The following is a 20,889-nucleotide window of genomic DNA, read 5'->3' on the forward strand; positions in this document are numbered from 1 at the left end:
GATCGCTCATAAAATGAGTATCCCATCACGATCAGCAAATACATAGCTATTCGCTACATGGCTGATAAAAGAGCTTTAAGTTTTTGACCTTTGACATCAAATCAATCTCCAATTATTGTGCTAAAGGTAAAGGTTATATGGTCAGTAGCGGGACAACTATCAACAATTCTCTTAAATAAATAAACCCAAAAACAAGTGAAACCCAGTATTGTATTGAATATGGCGATTCTGCGAAATGATCAGTGATAAATATGGAACATATTCATATCATTTCGTAAACAAATTCGTGTTTGCTTTATATAAGCGATCATTAGTTCAACTGTTATGCATTTTAATTAGCTAACCATTAACACCTTTTTATAACATGTTCATTGATATAAAATCAAAGCTATAAAGATTCCAAAAAGTAATCTCGCTGATTTCTTATGAATAAAATTGTTCCCTAGTTCGATTTGCATGATTCGAAATGATCATTCATGACCACCAATAATTTGTATTACAAATTGTATATAAAGTAATTGAAAATTTGTATTTACTTTGCTCATTTCATTATCTCTGAAGTGATCCTCATTCGTTCCTTTAGTAAGTGAACATAGTTTCATTTTAGTTAGTATTATTTAAAGTAAAGATAATTTATTTCTTTTAAAAGTGATCCTCATTTCTCAACTTCATTTATTCAAGCCATGATTTCAATTGGATCTTCAGAGCTGTGATTCCCTCAAAATAACACTCACCGAATAGAAGTTATTCCCGTTTAGTCATTAAGTGGTACTCGCTTTAAATTAATGCTGATTAAGTAAATACCCGGATCAGGCAAATATTTGAAATGTGCTTTGATGTTTAGCAGAAATAGATCACTTACTCATTCAAATTGTCAGCATTGCTTACCAAGAGGCCGGTGACTTTCAAATCCCCAATGACGTCAAGGAAAGAGCGTCAAAAGAATTTGAGTGTTTTTTAATTTGTATATTATATTGATTTTTTTTTCTCGAACGGAAAAGTGATATGGCAAAGAGCAGCTGGCTATAATGTAAACAGCAGAAACACAGGGTCTGCCTAGAGTTATGTTAGGCGCCCACCTCCGCACCGCCCTGCCCAGCCCCCAAAAGCCGATAGTTTAAAACTATGCACATATGGCGCACATGAACAAAACACAATCGGGAACGACGCCATTTGGCAAGTCGCTTAACTACAGCCAAGACTTGGGCATGTCCGCTTCCCCGAGCTGGTCTTGGGGTCAGACTCAAGGATGGACACAACGATCGTAGCGCGACAAGGAGCATTTAATTACGTACTCTTCGGTGAATATCTAAGAGCGTCAGAGCAACAGGTGCTCACGCTCTTAGCACTACTTGCTCTTCCATTTAGCCTCTCTTTATTAATCACTCGCTCTCATTGCCTCGCTCTCTCTTTGTCTGTGTTGCACCAGGGCTAGTTCGGCTTTGCAGCGCGAACTGGCACGAGCAACAGCTGTCTGCCGAGTACTGTCCCTGCCCCGCCCACTTGCACATTACATTACAGCTATGTGGATCAAGTACACGACGAGTGCGTGGGAGCGTTGCCGACGTCGGTGGTGTCGTCGTTGTTGATAGTCACCTAAAAGCCGAAGAGAGCTCGGTGCTCGCTGTCAACGTCCAAGAACTCACACACACATGTGAAAGCGCTATATAAATGCTAATGCCGATGCTGACTGGCCATTCAATCGCACATATTAACTCGTCGCGTAGACGTCGCAGCAGCAGTAGTAGCAGTACCTAGCAGCACTAGCTCCCATACCCTATCCACCCCATTGCAAGTCTCGCGCGAACTAAATCTTATGTACAAAATAGCAACAAAAGTTTACTAATTAACTAACCCAACAAGAAGAAATACTACCACAACAATTACAACGAAACCCAAAGTAAAATCCCCTAAAACTCATCAAAACTTTGCAGATAAAATACCTGTAATTTTTTTCGAGTGCAAAAAAATCGAGCTCAAAAGAGAGCAATCGAAAAAGTAATTATAAACGTAACTGAAACAGTGCAAAAAGTAACAACAAAAATAAGTGCAAAGAACAGTTAAGCAGAACATACAAATGCAAACATGTGCCACAATTCGGGCATTGAAAGTGAACAGATCGAACGGTACATGGCCTTTGGCCTGCCCCAGAAAGCCGTCAGGAGCGTAAAATACACGATGCGCAAGCGCGAAAAACAGCAGCGTAAAGAATTGCAAAGACAGCAACAACAACAGTCACAAAATAACAGCGATGTCGAAGAATTGGGCAGCGGCAGCAGCAGCAGCGACAGCAACAGCGACAGCGGCACTGACGTTGACATCAAGCACACGCGTATAGTGCAGCTGAAGAAGGAGAAAATGACAGCGACAGAAATAGTTACAGAGACAGCAGAAGCAAAAGCAACAGCGTCGGCAGAAATTGTAATAGCAACAGTAGAAACTATTGTAACAGCTATCCCCAATATCAGCAGCACCAACAACAACAACAATACGGGCAACCTCAGCGACATTTTGAAAATTCCCAAATTCTGTGGACGTTTTCGTAAAATGCAACAAGAGCAACAGGAGTCAGAAGCTAACAGCTCAGTACACAGCAGCCCCCTAGCAACAACAGCAGCGACTGCACTAACAGCACAACAACAGCGCAAACTCAGCTCGATGGAGCCATCGATGGACGATGCACTAGCCATCGGCACACAAATGACGCGTAAATTCGCTGAGCGCTGTCATTGCCTGATCGGCCAACTGCAAGGCAGCCGTCTGTACACGTGAGTCTCATTTTAGACATTCATCCTAATGCTAATTTCATCATATGACAAATTGAATACATACATACATACGTACATACTTATATATATGATGTAGACGCTTTCAACGACAAATTGTATGCTTATCAATGTCATTATCACGGCGCTCGATCATGTCAATCACGCGAAAGAAGATTACGCTCAGTCCATTATTCCAAAAAACACACCTCTCTTTTTGCACTTTGGCGTCGTCTGCCTGTGCAAATTTTAGTGTCGCTGTTTTCGTTTTCATTTTGTTGACCGTTATGCATACAGTTAATGGAAGCGACAACAAGAGCAACGAAGGGCACTGACAGAGCGATTAGAAATGAACATTTAGCTTTTTAAAATCTCTCACGAGCACAAACTATCGCTAGTGTTCAGCTATAGCTATCTGTCCATCGGCCAGTCAACTATATGCGTATATCATTTGGAGCAGCTCAGTTAACTAAAATTAAGAATATCTTGGCACATCACGTGCCATCTGAATTTCTGATGAAATCTTTCACAAAGCGAATGAAAACTGCTTTTAAATAGCGCACGATAAGCTATAAGAAATAAACAGCTCAAAGTCCCTGGCAAGGTACGCAGCTTTGCTAAATGAGTCAACCTGGTATACATACATATGTAAGGGTAGCCCCTAAAATGACGATATTTTTATCATACTCGATTTATAAATAATAACGAAGGCCGTTAACCGACTGCTAACGCCCCTTTTCACTGCTACTGTGACTCAACGTTAACTTCAGCTGATGATTCGCCAGGGAAAAGCTTCCGAAAAAATAACCTACCCAATGACGCCAACTCTGACGTATCTCTAACTAGTCAATAGAATTCCCGCCCACGAGTACAAAGTGCGAGACGTTTTGTCAGTCAGCGTCACGATGTCGATGTCGTCGTCGACGCAGACGCAGACGATGTCAGTGGCTCACTTGCGTGGTTGGCAACGCCGATGTTAATGGTGCGTTGTTAATATACTATGTATGTACATACATACATATGTGCTTTGTTAACTTTCTGCGTTTGGCAACTTATCGTAAACGAACAACGGCATCGAATTGTCAGCTTGGAGAGCAGTTGTTCAATTGAACAGCTGATTTATTCGCTCTCAGCTTCGATTGAACCTGTGTGTCGACATCGGCAGCGACAAATGTTATATTATCTGGTTGCTCTGCTGCCGTCGCTGTCGTTTAACATATGCAAGTGCTTAAAAACACAGACACATGTATGCACATGCATGTGCGCGCTACTCTGTGTGTGTGTAGTTTAGCAAATTTAGTGACCATTGTCGCTCCAATTACTGTTGTGCAAATGGCAAAATACAAAAATATATGGGTATGTACAATATTTGGCTGCATGCTTTTTTGCACGTACGCCATTTTCGACGCTGTATTCGCTGCCGACAAAGCAACAGCAGCGACTGACGCGACGCGACGTCAAAAAACGTCACATTCACATGATCTATGCGAAAGCGTATGCAAAAATGTGTAAACCAGACGCAATGTAACGCAATGCAGTCCGACAGCCGCGTAGCGCACCCCAGCCAGCAGAACGCAGCGTAACCCAACACAACGGAACGCAGCAAATGCGTAAGCAGCACAAAGACAGAGAGTACAATATGCGAGCGACGCGTCGCTGCCAGTGCAAAGCACTTGATGTTAGATAAGCACACGCTATTCTCTGCTGTTGCTGCTCGTGCCGTTGCCATAAATGTTGACAAGTGCGAAAGTTCGAAGCGAATCTAATCACAGCGAAAATACGTAGGGGCGGGCCACGACTAAATATTATTAAATGCATTTACATATATTGCGAATATATATACATACATACATATGTATGTATGTATATGCATAGATATAAACTACTGTTAAAATTAGCATACACTCAAGCGCATTAACATTCTAGCTAACAGCCATAAAATTAACTACATTTTAATAACTGTATCTTTTCTCTCTCTCTCTCTCTCTCTCTCTCTCTCTCTCTCTCTCTCTCTCTCTCTGTCTCTCTCTCTCTCTCTCTCTCTCTCTCTCTCTCTCTCTCTCTCTCTCTCTCTCTCTCGTTGCATCTATTTATAGAATTCTGACGCGTACGACGCAGCCGGCGCATTTTATAGCCATTTGCATATTATCCTTTGTGCTACTGACCGTTGGGCCCGATCTCACAACGAATTCAACGACAATGCACAGCAGCCCGTTGGCAACGGCAGCGATACATACAACAACACCAACAACGACGCAGACGCGAAATGCTAACGACGACATGGCCGCCCCAAAGGGAGAGAGCACGCTGGCCACGCTGGCATATCTGGGCGCATTCGCCACACACTTTGGCTCACAAATCTGGATGACCTTTGTCTCTGGTAAGTTGCCCAATCATAAGCATAAGCGCCGCTGCCAACGCTGCTGCTGCTGCTTCTGCTACTGCTGTATCTGCTGCTGCAACTATTGCTCGCTTCATCTGCCATCAATCATCCAATGTGCCCATGTCCATGTCAATGTCAATGCCAAAGCCAATGTCAAACAGAAAGTCATCAAAATCGTAGGCATTATAATTGCACTTATCCATTATTTATTACCTATTCTAATCTCTCCTTATTTCTCTTCTTCTCTCACTAGGCCTCTCGCTGTATTTCTCTCTGCCGCGCCACACCTTTGGCCAGTGCCAGCAGATTCTGTTCCCCAAATATTTCGCACTAAACGCGATGCTGAGCATCAGCATGCTGATCATCTATGTTAAATATTTCCTCAGCGGCTGGACAACGGCGGCAAGCGTGCAAATAAGCGCCTTGGGCCTGACAGCCGCCATTGAGGTGGTGGTGCGCCTCTATCTGGCCCCGCCCATGCTACGGCTGATGCACGAGAAATATAGAATTGAAGGTGCCATCGGCAGCGGCCAGGAGGTGGGCAGCCTGGTCCAGGGCGACTTGGTCGAGTGCCCGCATTATCAGCGCATACACAAGGCATTCCGGCGCATACACATGACCATTGCTATCGGCAATATGATTGTCCTATTGGCCACCTGTCTGCAGTTGTATTTTCTGGCATTGAAAATACGAATTAGCTAAGACCCGAACCACACCGAGGCCCCATACAAGAATCGAAGTGCGGACGCAATTTCGGGCAGCGCCTGAAAGGCCGCACTGCTTTTTTGTAACCTCTCCCCACGCACATCCGCACCCGCATCCGCACCCACGTAGTCCCTTACTCTCTTTCACTCTCTTTGTAATGCAAAAGAATTTAATATATATATACAAATTTGTAGCAGCATAAAGCCACCAAGACATCATACACACTCGCATACGCACGAGTACACACACACACACACACACACACATACAAGAAACATTCATATAAAATTTGATATTGTATTCAATCTGTCACGAATTGTCTCAAATTAAATTATAAACAACATATATAATATACTAGACTTTGCATATTTATATCAAGCAACATCAATAAACTGGTTATAACAAAAGTTAAATTAAGCAACTTTTGCAAATGAAATGAATGAAATACCTGTGATAACACTCACCAGCCCCCAAGCAACCCCCACAAACATCCCAACTAAGCCCAGCCCATTCACACAAACACACAGATAAGCAGTGAATGTTAGATACGCACATACATACATACATACATACAGCATTTTGTAGTATTTAGTTAATAATATACACACAATTGTTAATTAATAGCATTTTAGAATTTAAACAAAAACTTGCATTCATTTGTTGTTTTTTTTTTTTTGTTTTTTTTTTTTTCGCATACCAATTTTTTTCTATTGATAAACTATCGAAATTATTTAATTGTTTAAGTGAGCTGTGCGTTTTTGTTACGCAACTGAAACTAAGAAAAAAACATATTTCAAACAAAAATTAAAATATTATTAAAAAAAAAAAAATTTAAGAAATAAAATAAAATAAAACCAAAAAATACAAGATATATTACAAAATTCGACTTTAAATTCGTTGGGCTACCTCAGGAAATTGTCTGAATCAGATGTGCCCCACTAATAAACATACCCAGTCCAGGCATGTTACATACATATACTACATACTATGGTGCTGTAGGTTGGTAGGGTTAATGATATGCCTCAATCACATATGAAACATTTCAATTCAAATGTGCCCTAGTAACCATAATTACGTATCATACCAGCTATATGAAATAACAAATCGAACATATTCATTATTTATATTTTCAATATGGAAACATCTAATAAATAGCGTAACCTAACAGAAGTAAAAATCTTATGGAACATTGAATAAGTCATATATATATTTTGCATTTGAAGACTCGATATTTTGTATATTTTATGGCCGCTCATACACACAAATGGTTGGATGTGCGTGGCTGGAGCAATCCAACTCTTTACCGTGATCAAGACAATGACGACTACAACTCATTCTTTATGCCAATACACCCTTTGTGCATACATTTTCAATACATACAAGAATCCGAGGCTCTCCAAATCTAGTCAGGATTCTGATGTTGTCATCTTGACCGTATTTCACAGAAAAGAAGACTTTTTGTGATTTTAGATCAAGATTTCAGGCGCTCATTTGTCAGGCATCCCAACCTAGCCCAGCTTTACAATTGTAGCTGATAGTTATTACAGTAAATGAAATCCCCAATTCAATTGACTCGTGAGGCAGTTCAGGAATCCCTATTTTGTCCGATACTCTTCATTGAAATTTATTGGTCGATAAGTGTTGGAAAACGAAACACAATTCGAATGCTTACTTACCGCTTCAATTTCCTGATCGAAGCGCACTGGACGCAGCCGACAGAGCACCACGATTAGATAGATGAAGTTAATGCCAACGCCAAGGCCAGACCAGAGCACCACGTCCGGAGTGCACTCTATCAGGTAACCGTACATGCCTATCATAATGCAGCCGATGAGCATAGTGGCGCGCATCCACAGCGAACCGAAGGGTCCATGGGGAGCCAGAAACGCCAGAAAGAGGAAGGCCCAGCCCAGCTGAAAGTAGAGATGATGCGGCTGTTGCCAGATGAGGCACTGTTCGATAGACCAGTCACCGGGATTTAAGGAGCGCAGGGTGCCATTGTTGTCCCAGGTGATGGTGCCGCTGGCGGCGCTTGTGCCTGCCGTGCTTTGTGCTATGAGGGTGCCAGCCGATGCTGCGGCAACTGCGCTACTGCCGGCACTGGCTGCGGTGCTGCTGCCGCCAATCGCGACACCAGCGCCGGCGCCAGCACCGATGCTCATGCTGGCGCTGCTGCCGGCGCTGTTGATCAACGCCCCAACGCCGACGCTAGCTGCGCTGCCCGCTGTACTGGGCATGGCGTTCGCTTGGATTCGCTCGCTCTCGCTTCAGAACACGTTGTCCCTACTTTCTCTCCCTCCTTGGTTGTGTGGCCAGCCCTCCTTGCTCAGTCTACTCCCTCTCGGCGTTTTATATTGTTTGTTTGATTCAGCAATTGATTATACCGTTGGTTGTTGTCTTCGCTGACCGCTGTCTGTCTGGTCAGCCTGACCGCGTATCAGCCTGTCTGTCTTCCTTTGCTGCGTGCGTGCGTGTGCTGTCGCTGCTTTTAGCTACTTCTGCTGCTTTCGCCGTCATTCACCTCGGATCACATTGTTGCACAGTTCCCTCAAGACACTCTAGCTGCAATTAAACAAATAAGACCATTATTGAAAAATATATGTATATCAATTGAAAGCCATTCAGCTCAAGCGTTAATCGGGAGCACTGAGAGAAAATTGAACTGCTCGCAGTTACATATACATTGATTAAAGTTGCATTCAAATTATTTGTCATGTAAATGCATTGAGTTTATTAGATTTGTACGTCTTTGTCGCTATGGAAACTAAGGATTTGAAACTGAGAACCTATACTCGTGTATACCTTTAAATCATCAAGTGCCATGATTATCCCGATTCGCTCGGAATTTCGGACTATTCACTCGGGTTGACAACACAGGCCCAACAATATGCTTCTGTTAGGAAGATATCTACGGCCACTGGGGGAGTAGTAAATCGGATCTCTTACTGAATTCCACTTGGCATTCTCTATTTAAAAACCCAAATGCCAATTGGAGGCGTATCAAATTGGAAATCTGGTCTGGGGGATCTGGGGATCTGGGGGCGATTGGGCCGTGAACAAATATTCAGAAGTCTCTCAATATTTGCATACCCTGAATCTATGGAAAATGAAAAATCAGGATGTATTGAAAACAATATATAAGCAAGTAAGACTACGTAAGTCCCCTGTGCCCTTCGAAGAATTTATATTTCAAAATAATTCTTCGCGTCTTTCTGCTTACACAAGAAACACACACAGAAAATCATAGGGATGCAAGCATAACCACGCATTGACCGCAATGTGGGCAAATGTCGAAATTGTATAAAATGCATACACATATCTACATTTAAAATTTAGAAGCTCTAGCTCTAAAGCTGTAGAACATATAATTAAATAACTGGCTTTAATAAAATATCGAGAGTAGCTATATTTTTGCAGGAAAACTCGATATTCGCGTGATATACAACAAAAAAACAAATTTTCAAGTCTCCACCAGTATATATATTCCTGATCAGGACGACGAGCTGAGTGATAAATTCCTGTCCGTCTATCCGTCCGTCCGTCCGTATGAGTGCATCGATCTCAGAAGATGTAAGAGCATTTTTTGGCATAGATACAAATTTTTTTTCAGTATCCTGCAAATGTTTTCATTCCCTCAACTCCAGCCGACTTAAAAACAATTTTAAACAAGTAAGAAGGCTCTAGTCGAGACTGCTCGAAATGTTTGTATACTGCTATGTTGAATAATTTAATTTCTAGACGTACAATCTTAATGAAACTTTTAGAACGTTATCATAATGTTCAAATGTATGTACATTCCAAAGCACAAGTCTCTAGTACATGAAATGGTTTTTTTTTTTATAAATATGGGGCGAAAGGGGCGTGGTATCCAAAATCTGTAAATTACAAAATGTTTGTATTCATTATATGTATATACACAGTATATCTGAAGTCTCCAGGTCTAAAAGTGTTCAAATGAGGCGAAAAAAAAAACAAAATAAATTTTTCGATTATTCTCGATCAAAAACATATCGGATGATTTATCGAAAAAAATTAGGCAAACTCGTAATGCGTATGGTATACACGAGTATGCATGCCAAATTTCAACTTTCTAGCTCTTATATCGTCTAAGACCGGCGCATTGATACAGACGGACGGACAGGGCTATATAGACTCTCGTCGTCGTCGTGATCAAGAATATATATACTTTATGGGGTCTGCGATGATTCCTTTTGCCCGTTACATACTTTCTACAAAACCATTATACCCTGATTTCCCATTTTCAATGGGTTCAGGGTATAAAAACAGGTTGTGCGTTTGACCCAAATTAAGCGGGTCAATTCATAAGAGCGAAGCCGAAAGCAGTCCGAGTAATGGCGCGGCGCCTATTGTCAAGAGCTGGCTAAATGGACAAATGAACATTTCCGGTATTTACATGCAAATATCCCACTACATGTAACCAATAGCCACAAAGACGCCAGACAGAGTTAGAGAGAGAGAGAGAGAAAGAGGGCGTGAGACGGACGAGCTTGAGGAAGTTTTGAATAATCAATTTGTGACAAAGTTGTTGGTCATATTCTGGTTTTTTCTAAAAGCGGTCAGACCAAAGGCGAACTACCACAAAGAGCAGCAACAACAAAAGTATTAATTGTTGATTACTCAACACTTGGCATATTATGTTATTATATACCATGTGCAAACTACAAATAGGCATAGCAAACTCTGCTTTAAGTTATGCTACATACCGAATTAAAAAAGGAATATAAGATATAAGAAGAGAAGAGGATTGCATAAGTTATTGAAGAGAATATAGAAGAGAGGAGAAAATGAAATATTAGAATATAGCGCAGAATGGTATCATATGTATATAGAATAAAAGGTAAGAAATGTTATAGAACAGGTATAACAGAAGATGAAAAGACAGAAGAAAGAAGACGCAAGAGACAAGAACAGAAGAAATTCAGAAGAAAAGAAGTGAAGGGAACAGTATATATTAAGTGGAATACATCACAACCTGACTTATATTTACATACATATGAATATATGAGCTGAATAAATATATCCTTAATTTTTTCCCATATCAAATTGGCCCATACATTTATTATTTAATCTATAGTTTATCTTTAAGCAAGACTAGTAAATTTATCCTTACAAAAGATTCTATACGATCTAAGACAGTAAATACAATACAATAGAAACTTAAAGAAGGTAAGAAAGTTCCTAAGGAAAAGTTCCCCAATTGAAGTGTAAACTAATTTTAGCCATTTACAACGAGCGTCATCATTATTAAATAAGCCAATAATGTAGCGTTCTACAATATATGTACGTATGTATATAAACAGGGTAACTTCTAGCCAAACAAAGCGCTTTTGCGTAGAGGCAGCTTTCAGATTGTTTGTCTGTTGGCCTGTGTGATTATAACTCGAACAGCTGCAAGAGCCACACACATGACAATGGCCAACGCCAACGCCAACGCCAACGTTTTCTTTTTCATGGGAGTGTGTAGCACAAACGCACCAAAGCACTCACACACACAGACAATCATAGACAGTACATATACATATACACAAATTCGAGCAACACACATGCATATATATGTACATATTATGTCGATTTGAACTGAAAACAAGAAAATGGTCAAAGCAGATGAAGTCATCGCGTTTTGTTGCCTTGAAAAATAACAACAATCATTTCAATCATTTTGCGATGGCTGGGCTCAAGTTTTGTGTAAGGTACACGCACACACACACATAAACACTAATATAAGTATTTAGCTACCCACACTCACACACTTACACTCATATATGTATGTACATACATGTGCACAAATTTTCACTTGTGGGTTACAAAAATCGTTTAAATTGCATTTGACCATTTAATTGATATGTTTGTCTTACTTAGCCAAAGTCGAATCAAAAGAGACATAGAAAAGTCGATCTCTTAACGACTATTGTGGATGGGCTTTCAAGTTAAGCTGTGAATATATATGTATGTATCCTATAAACTACACACTATATATATATATAAATACGTTTTATTATAATTTATGAAGAGCTTCGTTTTAGGAGGATTACGATTACTAATCTGCTTTTTTGCCTATCAGTATATGCCCCTCTTATCTTACCCTGTTTTCCCCCTTTTTTATCGTTTTCATTTCATTATCTCATCTCCTGTCTCACTTCTACCTCTCATCTTTCTTTCGCGCTCTCTCTCTCTCTCTATCACGCTATCTCTCTCTTTCTTTCTCTGACACACTCTATTACTCTGTCTCTCGCACTCCTACTTTCCATAGAATGACGTCGTCTTCTCTATCTGAAGTTCCACAGTCTGTTTGCAAATTAAGTAGGACAAAATTGTTGCCTGAAGGAACATCGGCACTCTGTTACCTCAGAGATATACATTATCATCAATTTGTATGTTTTAATTGGTATTTTCTTATTAAAAGCCTAACAACAACTTTAAAACGACTCGTCGCGTCACATCGCAACGTATCATCACAAATTGTCTAATTAGAAATTGTTCGCCAAATCCCAATGGGGAAGCACAACAAATGAGAAAACGAGCGACTCATAGATACTTTAACCTGATTGAAGTAGGCCATCTATTAATTATACATTGTTGAAAGCTTCATCGAGTCCATTTCTTTTTAACAACGCTGGATACGGGGCTGGATGTAACGCTGAAGCTGCCGAAGATGTGGCAAAGTGCCGCAGGCTCTAATTTGCCTAGGCACAGCTAAAAACACGCAGAAAGAGAAACTAGAGTCGACAATTGTCGACAGCTTTTTAAAATTTCCGTTTCCCACGAAAAAACAAAAGAGAGACAGTAAAAACGATAGTAACAAGTAAGAAAGCTCTAGTCGCGACTGCTCGACTCGACTATCCCGGAGATCTCCTGAACCCTTCGAGGAATTGATATTTCACAATAATTCTTCGCGTCTTTCTGCTTATACAAGAAACACATATGTAGGTATGCAAGCATATTCACGCATTGGCTGTAGTGTTGGCTTACTACGGGATCTTATTTGTTTAAAACCTTTTCTTGTGGATGTGCTATCATTACGAGCGTGATTATAAAAATAAAATTGCTAAAGCACAAGTCTCTATTTTTATACTAGTAAACAAGTATGAAGGCTCTAGTCGAGACTGCTCGACTAGGATATACCCTGAACCCTTCAAGCTAATATTCTTATCATTATGAACTTTTTTTTATGCTTTAAAGATGTGGGGGATATTATTTTATAACTGTTCTTCGATAAGGTTTTTATCGATAAAATATCGGAATGAGTTATCGCGTTTTAGTGATTGACTCGATATACGCGCGCTATATACGGACATTTCAAAAACAATTTTGTATATGTACATATACGTATATTTAAAATATATACATATACACTCATGATGAAAATAATAGGTACACTTCTTAAAATTGAGTTTAGTTTAGCAAAACATTTTTTCTACTGCCCTAAACACTAAAATTTTAATGCACATTTCTGTTTTAGGTATATATAAATGAAAATAAGTAAATTAAGAAAAAAACAAATTTATTTTTTCAAAAGTTACAAACAAAAAATCAAAAGTGCAGCTTTGATGCTTGACTGAAATAATAGGTACACTTTACTTTGGAAAGTTGTATTTAAATTTTTGATCTTCAAATCATTCAAAATCTTTTGCTATTATATTTTTGGATTAATATCCTATATATCCTCCTTTATTTTAAATAATTTTTTCTATCCGCTTGGGCGGATACTCCTAATTCAAGTTTGGCAGGTCTCAGTCGGAAAATTTCTCCAATGGAGATAACAATTGATATAGCTGTACTCATAATGCCAGATATTAGGGAAATCGGATATACTCCATACCAAGAGAAGCATCTCCATACCATAATGTTCCCACCGCCATGCTTCACTATTTTTTTTGTGTAGCGAGGATCCAATTTTTTCCCTTTAGGGATTCTTACATGTCTAGAATAGTCATTTCTATATAGGTAAATTTTGGTTCCGTCGATAAATAAGATAGTACGCAACTTTTTTTGACATTCAGATCTTTCCCAGGTGATGTGGTCTTCAGCAAAAGTTTTGCATCATCATCAAATTTTTTGATGCGTATTAAAGAATTATTTTTTCGATACGACCTGGTAGCTTAGCTATATATAGTCATCTCCCAATTAAAGAAGCATCAATAATATTATCTATTTCGGATGCATTGACCCTTGAAGATTTGTAAGGGTCGGATTCTGCAATTCTTGTAATGCATCTGTCCAGTTCTGCTGTGGTTTTTGATGAACGTCCACGTGTTTCTTTTTTATTTTGCACCCTTATAGCAAAAGAGATCTGTTCATCAGTTTGGCGATTTCCCGCAAAGATTTGCCACTCCCTATAAGGTTTTTAGCAGTTCTGCGTTCCGCTCTAGAACAATGAATATTCCGACCCATCTACATATGATATTGATTTTTTTTTTTATTACTTATAACATCTCTGTGAAGACTACTTAATATTTTATAACAATAAAACACATTTTTCTTTGGTTAAAATTTTTTTCCAGACTGAAGAAATCGAGTGTACCTATTATTTTCAGCAAGCTCTTTTCAATGAATTGTGACTACAATAAATTTACGGGAAAATACAAAATTTGTTTTGGCATGCATCACATTGCCAGATGGTTTCCTTAAAGTTACCATCAATTTTTATTTTTTTCAAAAATATCCAAAATTAATTAGTTATGACAGAATCTCTAAAAAAAATTTTGTGTACCTATTATTTTTATCATAAGTGTATATATATACATATATTTAAAATATTAAGAATTTGGAGACTCTAGCTCTAAAGATGTAGCAGATATAATTTTATAACAGATTCTCGATAAGGTTTTTAATCGATAAAAAATAACGGGATGCGCGCGCTATGTACGGTCGGCCAGGCCTCCTTCTACCTGTTACATACATTTCAACAAAATCATTTTACCCTGGATTCTTTTTTCAGGGTATTATATTATCTTATATTATAACTTTAAACAGTATCTTACCTTTGTCCATTAAATCAGCATTACACATTTTTAAATAAAAAGTATGAAAGGTCTAATCGAGACTGCTCGCTACAAGATCCCCAGCAGCGTTCGAGAAACAAATATTTCAATAATTCTTCTTAAAGCAGGGAAGAGAGTATAGAGTACACGAATAAGATGTCTAGAAATAAGAAAATAATAAGAATAAGAAGAGAGTATAGAGTACACGAATAAGATGTCTAGAAATAAGTTTGTTTTAATAGATATCAGGCATTGTTCATTACAATGCGAATATGCATTAATATAAGTATATGTACTATATCTCGACAATACTATGCTGGACTATGATTTACACAATGAAACTATTTGTTATTGTTGTAGTCTTGCAACGAGCTCAACTCAGATTGAAAGCCCCGCATTATATTCCATTGAAATTTTCAGCTAGCTACACATATGTACATATATACATACACATGTTCCCAACTGCCAACAAAGCCGGTCTTGTATGCGTATGTGTATGTGCATATGCATGAGCGCTACTTGCAAGCAATCAAACGAGGGTTTGGCGACATTAAAATATTCTCATCAGTACTGAGATTATGCATATGTATGAGAAGTACAATGGATCATCACATCGACTCTTCTAAGAACTGAATCACTGAATTTTAAACTATTAAATCAAACTTTTTGAATTTCAGATTCAACTAAATTGTCAAAATTTGAATTCTATTGATGCATCGGTATTTCCAGATATTATAAAAAAATATTTATAACACAATTCGAAATCACAAATCTTAAATATTAACAAGAAAGTTATTTCTGAATAACTTAGTTTTTTATAAATAAATTGCCCTTCTATGCCTATGAGTATTACCTGCATTATTATTTTTTTTTTAATACTGAACTACTACTGAGATAAATTGCCCTTCTATGCCTATGAGTATTACCTGCATTATTATTTTTTTTTTAATACTGAACTACTACTGAGATATTTATATACATACTAGCTGGCCCGGCAAACGTTGCAATGCCCTATACATTATTTCTAGGTAACAAATTGTTGAAAGCAATGTTGTTCAGGTTGGGATACACTGATTAATTTATTAATCGGATTTTGATTCAAGCACCTTGTGGTAAACGACATTCTTTGTTTTTTGTTCAGGTGCAAGAACAAATAATGCGGATGGTTTGCCAACACGTGAGCAAACCACGTACAATTGACCATGTTGACCATGAGAAAAACACGAATTTTTTAGATTGAGGCCACAAATAGTGAAAGATTGGCCCTGTGATTTGTTGATCGTCATGGCGAAGGCAAGACGAATCGGGAATTGAATTCGTTTAAACTCAAAGGGCATATCTGTTGGGATCATCGGAATCCTAGGAATAAGAACTTCATCTTTCAATTTTTCTTTTGAGTATCGACGCGTGAATCACATTGCTTATCAGTTTTCTTATCACCAAACGCGTTCCATTGCAGTTTTGGTTGGTTTAAATTTCTAAGCATGATAACTACCGAGTTATCAGTTGTAAATTGTGCGGTGGTAAACCAGGCACATCCAAGGAGTTCAAAAATGCAGTTGCATAATTAGTGGCTTCTTCTTCGTTTGTTACACAGTCGATAGATTTGAATGAATACAGAGTACCAACGATTTTATTTTGAATTATAAGATTATGGTCATCCACATCATTATATGCTCGCTCACTTAACCATTTAGTATTTTTGTGGACAGCAATGATATTCGGAAATACTTTGTTGATAAGCTCATCTTTTAATGAGACAAAATTGCAAAAATTTTGAGGAAATGAAATCAAGCCATTCGATTCGTCAACAGGAATACGGCCATTACCGATATTCAGCAATTGCTTCGAGAAACCATCAGCAGATAGATCGTTCAACAATGCAACTCTCATATTTACAGACAGTTGAATTTTGGTTACATATCGCCACAGCTTTGATGCTTTGAGCCATTTCTTATTGCCGTATCACGGGCTGCCTCTCTTTGAGACGCACGAATTAAGGACCTTCTTTGCTGGATACTAACGCGGCGCCTTTCTCGGGCGATTTCTCGTTCTTCGTCAGATAATTGACTCGCGTTATTCCGTTGCCTAATTGCATCATGGGTCCGCCGGGAAAGATTAGATCTTCTAGGATGCGGCATTTTTATTAATAGTAATACTGAATATGCCCTCGCACAAAACCACATAAAACAATCGAGAAATATAAATATAAATAATTTACCCAAATTTATGTTTGAGACAAACAAATACCTGAACTTTCGAGATATTTAGCTTCTGTATGCACGCGTACCATTTTTATCAAATGTGCTTTTTTTATGAATAGTCAGGTTCGCCTGAGGCTGTGCCGTAGACTGACTGACTACATTTGTTTATATGAGAGCAGGACCGAAAACTGTCACTGTTATCAAGCCTACTGAGTAACAATAGAAATTTGAATCTTTAGGGAAAAAAAACAGCGTTTTTCAAGTATTCGTCAAATTTTTTCAGTATTTTTAAGATCTACTATCCATGTCCATGGAGACAAATCCAACAAATCAAAAACCATGAAAATTGGTCCAGCAGATCTCGAGTTATAAGTGTAGGAACACTTTTCACAACTCTTTTTTATATATATAGAAGATGTATATACATATATGTATAAGCAAACACATGAAGCTATATGCAGGCATTATAATATATAATATAATATTACTATATTCTAAGAATTCTTCAAATATTTCATTTCGCTGGAGATGATCATTTTAACTGCATTTCCCGTTTATGTGCTTGCAGCCCTGGTATGATCCAATTGTACAAATGTATATATATATATACATATATATATATATATATATATATATATATATATATATATATATATATACATATATATATATATATATATATATATATATATATATATATATATATATATATATATATATATATATATATATATATATATACTGGATAAGCGCAATAAGAAGAAAGAACGACAACGCCACGGAGGAGGGCTGAGGTTGTGGTCAGGAAAGGGAGAGAGTCGTTGGTGAGTTTCTTCTTCTTCTTCTATGACACATATCAAAGCATTCTGTTATTTTCTATTCGCGTGTGCGTGTGCATGCAACTGCCACCGTCACCACCACCGCCGTTGCCGCTAGCTGCACCACCCGCTTGGCAGCGCGTTGATGTTCGATTTTTCACCATTCTTGAAAATTGTATGAGCACATGCAAGCCTATATTTGTATGTGCGCGTATATATATATATATATATATATATATATATATACATATATATATATATATATATATATATATTTTTTTTTTTTTTTTTTATTTTTTTGCCATGCACTACAGAGGAGACACCCCTTTCCCGCACCCACATATGCTTCTGTCAACTTACCACATTAAGTCGTTGCGGTTCGTACTGTTGTTGCTGGTGCTGCTTTAATTGTAGGCGGTTCCCTGCGCTGCATAACAGTTGACATATTTAAGCGATATTATTACAATTTACTCTAATACATAACAGTGTAAGTTCATATATGTATATGTATACATACATACATATACATGTATGTACATATATGCTCGCATGCACACTTACTCTGAGTTACAAAAAAAGTATACAGAACAAGTAACAACAAATACGTTTATGTACATACATATACATACATATGTATGTATCACAAACACAACATTGTTGTTAACTGCTGATGCGGCTGCTGCGGCGAATGCCCTTCGTTTAGGTTATGTACATACATTTTAACATCTTAACTAGTTACATATGTATATATTTTTTTATTTGTATATATATGTGTGTGTATTTTTAAGTTAGTATATGGCTGGGCTTGCAAAAAAACAATTTCTGTTTAACACACACACAAACGCACATGCACATGGGTAGGTTCCCATGAAAACACTGTATGGTTAATTGCAATTACATATTAAATTTACCAGTTGGAGCCAATGCGTGGCTTGAGTTGCTAAATAAAAAAAAAACACTATCACTTTAAAGTAAAAACAATAACAATAAGTCGGCAGAGCAGCGACGACGTCCGCGCGAGAGCAACGACAACGACGACCGGACGACCGCGGCTTAATGAATACGATTATTGCATTGCGCAGGTCCCGCTGTCGGCATTCGCTAGAGAGAGTAAATTATGGTTGATGTGACGTCACAACGTAATAGTTTTAGGCACGAGCGATAAGCCGCCGAAAAATGATTGACTATTCGTTAATGTCATTTTAAATTTGAAGAACCTTGATCGGTTAAAGTGCAAACCAGAATATTTAACAGTATTTGTAAAAATATGAATTTACACAATTTATTGTGAATACATACTGTTTAGAGAAATGAAAAAAACTATATTTTTATATATACTTCTGCATGGCTTTCAATTATTCTTTTAAAATATATCATATAACTTGTAAACAAACATTTAAATTGTGACGACATGTGCAGAGAGATTGATAAAGCCAACCAATAGTTCTTTACTAAATTGTGAGAGACTCATATAGTATTGTTGAAAGCATAATAATATCGATATCACGTATGACACATCACGAACAGCTGACACATACTATGCACATGATTTTCTATAGAGCTGGAGAATCATCGATAGAGACGGTACTCTCGATGGTTTTCCCAACGATGGTTTAAACTATTGATATTATCGATGGTTACATCGAAACATTCCATACACATTAAATGCATATTCACATACTATGTATGCTAAAGTTCGACAAAACTGGTACATTAACTCCAGTTTTCTTGAAAATACACGACAAAGCGTTTTTATCACTTGTTTCCTAACAAGTAATATAAAACATATAAAAAATTAAAAGCTCCATTCACTTTCACCAGTGCTTTCACACACGACACACATTTTGTGTAGCTTGTGATCGGTTATGGGGGCGTCGGCGTTATCAGATGGACTCGAAAAAGAACATTATGTACATATGTAAGTATGTCTAAGAAATCCCAGAATATATTAATATTACGTAGCGACAAATTTTTTCATATTAAAAGGGGAACTGTCAGTATAGAGGAAACAGATTGCTTTTGTTCGCTACAATCTTGATTTGCAATAGTTACTATGTAAACATAAATACAAATAAAAATGACAAGATTAAATTGTTAATATATCAACCATCGATGTATCGAAAACTATAGTTTCATCGATACTATCGATGGTTCTCCAGCTCTAATTCTCAAAGCGGTCAAAACTAAGTATCAAACTGGGCGCGCGAATTTTTAAAATGTTTGATCGTATTTCCTATAGTGTATATCAGTGTTATAACAATTCATCACTTGCAATCAGCACTCCACGAACAAAACGCGTCTGTAATATAAAAACAAGGTTTTTGCCGTAAATTTTTTGGTGTACGTATAATGGAACATAAATAGTTTTCTCTTTCTAAATCTTGATAAGAGTTGTATACATATGTATGTACATACATACATACATGTACATATCGTCGCATTCCCGCGAAATGCTCGTATGTTGACTTTTTGAGAAATTGAGATTTCAATGAAAAATGAAATGTGTATGTATGTGTGTATGTACATGTACATACTCGCAAAAAGTAACAACTAATTAGCTCTAGTTTCGGAAAATTTGAACTTAAACGTATGTATACTAACATACAATAACAAAAAAATTAAGAAAAAGCTTCTGTAACATTAAAATTTTCGACATACGATAACATGCATACATACATATGTAATTATATATGTATGTATGTACTTACATATATACCTACAGGCACTGACCAAACAACACATAGACTAGACATGTAGTACAAAGTGTTGTGTTGTTTGGTCAGTGCTACAGGGCACAAACATTATATGAGCTACCAACTCTCAGTAATACATACATACATATGTATATACATATACATTAATATATTTAAGCATGCCCAAGTATGTAAATATTTATTCGTTTATTAACAGTTTTAATAATACAAGGTGCAAGTTGCGTGGTGGCTAGGATAGTGCGAGATGCTTGCGGGACGGCCGTAAAGCATTGCTTCGCAAGCAGTAGTATGTAAATAT

General features: G+C 37.7%; 2 protein-coding genes and 1 long non-coding RNA gene across 6 annotated transcripts in view; 1 reads left to right on the forward strand and 2 right to left on the reverse strand.

The window, feature by feature from the left end:
- LOC149090821 (uncharacterized) overlaps positions 1-17,222 on the reverse strand; it is a 113,354-nt gene extending 96,132 nt beyond the window's left edge. Inside the window, exon 1 of the long non-coding RNA XR_016197465.1 lies at positions 17,106-17,222. This is a non-coding gene — a long non-coding RNA (uncharacterized LOC149090821). The remainder of the gene's footprint in view (positions 1-17,105) is intronic.
- bves (popeye domain cAMP effector bves) overlaps positions 1-18,304 on the reverse strand; it is a 39,426-nt gene extending 21,122 nt beyond the window's left edge. For 3 of the 4 annotated variants that reach the window (XM_089264665.1, XM_089264664.1, XM_089264662.1), the window contains exons 1-3: positions 18,238-18,304; positions 14,856-15,015; positions 7,530-8,415 (exon numbers count right to left, since the gene is read on the reverse strand). In XM_089264665.1, coding sequence (XP_089120791.1) covers positions 7,530-8,090 — 561 coding nt within the window. In that variant the 5' untranslated portion in view covers positions 8,091-8,415; positions 14,856-15,015; positions 18,238-18,304. The remainder of the gene's footprint in view (positions 1-7,529; positions 8,416-14,855; positions 15,016-18,237) is intronic. The other variant, XM_089264661.1, reaches the window with a different exon arrangement.
- On the forward strand, positions 1,690-6,289 carry LOC108655479 (uncharacterized). Its single transcript, XM_018107205.3, has 3 exons — positions 1,690-2,768; positions 4,862-5,145; positions 5,402-6,289. The coding sequence occupies exons 1-3, from the start codon at positions 2,086-2,088 to the stop codon at positions 5,848-5,850; spliced, it is 1,416 nt and encodes a 471-aa protein (XP_017962694.1). The 5' UTR covers positions 1,690-2,085; the 3' UTR covers positions 5,851-6,289.
- Positions 18,305-20,889: the final 2,585 nt, after the last annotated feature.

Source organism: Drosophila navojoa, chromosome X (assembly GCF_054131105.1).
Source record: "Drosophila navojoa isolate 15081-1374.11 chromosome X, UAZ_NAV_1.0, whole genome shotgun sequence".
NCBI classification, from domain to species: domain Eukaryota; kingdom Metazoa; phylum Arthropoda; class Insecta; order Diptera; family Drosophilidae; genus Drosophila; species Drosophila navojoa.